This window comes from Lactuca sativa, chromosome 5 (genome assembly GCF_002870075.4).
Source record: "Lactuca sativa cultivar Salinas chromosome 5, Lsat_Salinas_v11, whole genome shotgun sequence".
NCBI classification, from domain to species: domain Eukaryota; kingdom Viridiplantae; phylum Streptophyta; class Magnoliopsida; order Asterales; family Asteraceae; genus Lactuca; species Lactuca sativa.
The window spans coordinates 303,822,198-303,826,662 of NC_056627.2; the positions used below are offsets into that span (position 1 = coordinate 303,822,198).

At 34.3% G+C, this 4,465-nt stretch overlaps 1 protein-coding gene across 2 annotated transcripts; it reads left to right on the forward strand.

Annotated features, from left to right (window-relative positions):
* Nucleotides 1–2,095: 2,095 nt before the first annotated feature.
* Nucleotides 2,096–3,782, forward strand: LOC111892613 (leucine-rich repeat extensin-like protein 4). 2 transcript variants are annotated; one of them, XM_023888665.3, is made up of 2 exons: nt 2,096–3,179; nt 3,259–3,449. In XM_023888665.3, the coding sequence occupies exons 1-2, from the start codon at nt 2,222–2,224 to the stop codon at nt 3,309–3,311; spliced, it is 1,011 nt and encodes a 336-aa protein (XP_023744433.1). In that variant the 5' UTR covers nt 2,096–2,221; the 3' UTR covers nt 3,312–3,449. The 2 variants fall into 2 exon arrangements, with proteins under 2 accessions (XP_023744433.1, XP_023744432.1); XM_023888664.3 differs by having other exon boundaries at nt 2,101–3,782.
* The last annotated feature ends 683 nt before the right edge of the window (nt 3,783–4,465 follow it).

The window sequence follows — 4,465 nt, forward strand, 5'->3', positions numbered from 1 at the left end:
AACAAAGAGAACGAACATATCAGATCTGCTTTTTGCTTTTTGATTTTTGCTTCGTGAGAATTAAGCTTATGTCATTTCGTGTTTTGACAAGAGTTTTCTTAGGTTTTTAATCTTTTTTGGTTTTCATTTAAACCTTTATATATATATATATATATATATATATATATATATATATATATATATATAAAGCAAGCCCAAAATAGCAAATATATGCACAATTAACGATTAGTGAGAGGTAAGCATGAGTACAAAAAGGTTAACTAACTATAAATCACAAAATACCTGGATTAAAAAATAGCATATCGGTAACTAATGGAAAATAAATGTAAACTAATATAAAATTGGTTACATACAAAAAAAAATGTTTAACTATTAGAAAAATACCAACAACTTTTATATATGCAAGTAAGACACTATACACGAGAAAATAGTGTTAAATAGTTAATAGTAAATAAAAGATATAGTAATCAATAGTAATTGATTACTGAATTGATAATTTCAAAAATATTAGATTATATATATGGACAATAGGAAAAGAGGAATCAAAATCTAATTGAACAATTATTTTTAAGAATGGCCGGTCTATTTTTAAAATATTAGAGATTTTATTCACTATCTTAAATAAGACTTGGATCATCTTAAGAAAAAAAAAAATAACAATTGATATCGTTAAACTAAAAGCTTATGATATAAAACGACAAAACTAGGGATGAGCATTGGAATCGGCTTCGCCGGAACCGGAGCCAGCCTGGAAACCAAACTTGGTGGAAAATAGAAACCGAACCGAATCGTCGGTTCTACCAGTTCCGGTTCCTACCGGTCTTGTCGTGTCTTCAATATTGGATCCGGTTCTCGAGAAATAGCAACATACGGTTCCGATTTTTGTCAATTCTACTGGTTTTGGTTCCTATCGGTTCCAAAAATCCACAAAAATATCGTCCCGGTCCCAGCCCGTCGGTTCTATCCGGTTCCGGTTCCCCGGTCCAAGTTCTCATCCCTATACAAAACTATAAAAATGGTCCTAAAATATGCATTTTTTCTTAGGTTTCATCCAAACCTTGATTTTTTTTTTTGTTTCAATGTCCTTTTGATCATGTTTTTATGTTGAAATAATCTCTTAAATTACACTCTTGATATATTTTTTTTTTTTTATGTTTTTTTGCTATTTAATTTAATGTTTTATTAATAATAAAATGAGGCCCACACCCCATTCTCTCTCTCTCTCTCATGGGTTGTTCATAGCTTATTGGCCGGCCTCCTCTTCTCGCCACCAAAAAAACAAAACCCTAAAAAACCTAATTCAATTCTATTTTACTAATTCAAGTAAAAAATCACGCATCTTGGTGTCGTCAGAGATTGAATTTGATCATCGATGAGTGAGTGGTGGGGAACGGTGGTGGTCTATAGGTGGAGGAGATCTGGATTTAGCGGCTCAAGCCGATGTCTGATACAGATTAAATAACAAAGTACCATACCGATCAACCAGCAAGCTTCTACGCTGCTACTACTACTATAAGAAAAAAACAAAAAAAAAAACAAAACAAAACAAAAAACATCTACGCTACTACAAAAAAAAACAGGTGAAAAAATCGCACACATTTATAATCACATGCATGGTTTATCGTAAACGGTTGTTTAGGTGCTTTAGATATTGTGGAGAAGAGTGGAGGGAAAAAGAAAGAATATGCGCAATTGAGGGTTTTCAAAATATTCTAACAAGATCATAGTTTTCCTGATTGAACATACTGCATGCTTACCTTTAAAATCAAAACTATAGATAAATTAGTTCAAAATAACCACCGACTCAAAAAAATCTTAATAAACCAAAACCAACCTTCCAAAGATATGTATTTCTAGAAGCTTTTGGTATAAAATATCTCATCAATACGAGAACTAGCGTTTGAAAGATATGTATTTAAGTCGTTGCCAAAGTTTATTTCTACCTAAAATGGAACATGATCAATGATATCTATTTAACTCGTAAACAGTAATTAATTTAAGAGAAAATTTGCATGTCATCAACAAAAGTCAAATGTACTTGTTTCAAATGTATATATTAAAATATATATGTAAAACCCAAGAAGAATTATCCAAGATTTATATACGCATACAATACTAAATCATTAAATTCAAGACCCACCTCCATCTCCTTCCCACATCAATCTCTGTAAATACAAACATCTTTCCTTCAAGAACACCCAACACAACACCCACAAATCAAATGGACGAAAAATACTTTCTTTTTTTAGTTTCTTTCATCTTCATCATCAAAACCACAGCCAATGCTAGTTCATTTAGTGTGGGTGGTGGTGTCGGTGTTGGGGTGGGTATAGGCGGCGGCGGTGGCGGTGGCGGATGGGTGGGTGGTGGTGTGAATTACCCAAATCCGTCAGTTCGTCCATCTTCAAATCTCAAGAATGCCTATATTGCCCTCCAAGCATGGAAGACAGCAATCAAGAGTGATCCGAAAGGGTTATTGAGATCATGGGTTGGGGCAAATGTGTGTGCTTACAATGGAGTATTTTGTGCAGATCCGACGGAGGAAACGGGTGATCCATCTGGACCAGTAGTTGCAGGTATAGATCTCAACCATGGCAACCTTGAGGGCATTCTCGTAAAAGAACTCTCTCTCCTCACAGATATGTCTCTTCTTCACCTCAACAGTAATAGATTCACAGGAACAATCCCACAAAGCTTTAAAGACCTTTATGCCCTCACCGAACTTGACCTTAGTAATAACCAGTTCACCGGACCATTTCCGGCGACAACACTCCAAATCCCAAATCTCCTCTATTTAGACCTCCGTTTCAATTCCTTCTCCGGACCCATTCCTCAAGATCTCTTCAGCAGAAATCTCGACGCAATTTTCCTCAACAACAACCAATTCGAAGGTGAAATCCCCCAAAATTTAGGGAGTTCACCTGCTTCGGTGATCAATCTGGCGAACAACAAGCTTACCGGCGACATCCCTGTAAATTTTGGGTATTCCAGTCCGAAATTGAAGGAGATCTTGTTCATGAACAATCGATTAACTGGTTGTATACCTCAAGGAATCGGGATGTGGTCAGATATGCAAGTGTTTGATGCGAGTTTCAACTCACTGATGGGTCATATGCCTGATACGATATCTTGTTTGGAAGATATTGAAGTTTTGAATGTAGCACACAACAAATTGTCAGGTGAGTTGCCGGATTTGGTTTGTGAATTGAGAAGCTTGTTGAAATTGAGTGTGGCTTATAATTTTTTTTCTGGATTTAGTGAAGAATGTGAGAAATTGTATGGAAGGAATGTTGGTTTTGATATTGCATTGAATTGTATTCCGGGGTTGGAAATGCAAAGACCTCAGCCAGAGTGTTCTATGATTCCGGGTGGTGGGTTGAGTTGCCTTAGAATCCCTTCTCTTAGGCCTCTTGCTTGTGGTACATTGCTTCAATCACTAAATTCATCGGCTCCATGAGCCGATATATCTGTGATTTATCATAAACTGATCGATAGATCACAGATATTATTGTGATAGAACGTAGATTCTATCACAATCTGGGGTAAATGGTTTTTTGGGATTTTCCTTTGGAGGAGAGGGGTTGAATAGTGGCTCTCACTAAGTGAGACAAGGTAGAGGGGGAAATTATGACATGTGTCAATGATTAGTGGGGGATTTAATGTAATTAGTGTTTGTGTTTGTAACTTTGTATGGACAACATATGTTTCACGAAGATTTAGCAATCTTGGTACATTAATTAACTAGCCATAATAATGGAGGTTGACTATTGTTTTATTCATAAGTATTTTATTTGGTTCATAATGAGTGTTTTATTTGGTTATAAACTATATATGTCCCACTTTGGGTAACACTAAGTCTTGGGTGGACCGGTTAAACCGGTCCAATCAAAAACAATTTGAAAAAAGCTTGGTCCGGTCGGGTCTATCTGTTTATTATTATTATTTTTTTTAAATTTGAAAAGAAAAGTGACATTATTAGTTAATGCATTATAATATCAGTATACGTTAGTGATTTGTTATATTTTAATATTTATAAGATACAAAGCATTATAAATTTATCAATTGAAAAATTACACATTAAAATTTATAAAATATTAAGCAACTCTAGTCAATGTAGCAAGTCCGATGGCGATGGGTAAGTCCGTAAGTGCAATGTTGTGATGAGGGGTAGCTTTGGATGTCGTATAATACAAGTCATCGATTGATGAGCTTGTAATGTTGCCAATAAATAAATTATGAACTCAAAATTCAAATTTTATTTTAATTAAGATTTTAAAATATTCATTTGTCTCGATCAAAGTTTCTAGCTCTCTATTACTAATAATTAATAACATAAAGTGATTTATTTAAACAAATTTAACAAATCATACTAGAATTCGAACTTTTATAAACTATTTATACATACAAATAACCTTTGAACGCTATATAGTATATAGAAACAAACAAATGTGTTCAGAAAGCCAAA

Bases quoted from the DNA above. Each gene is read 5' to 3' on its own strand.
- LOC111892613 (XM_023888664.3), top strand. From the start codon at position 2,222: ATGGACGAAAAATACTTTCTTTTTTTAGTTTCTTTCATCTTCATCATC.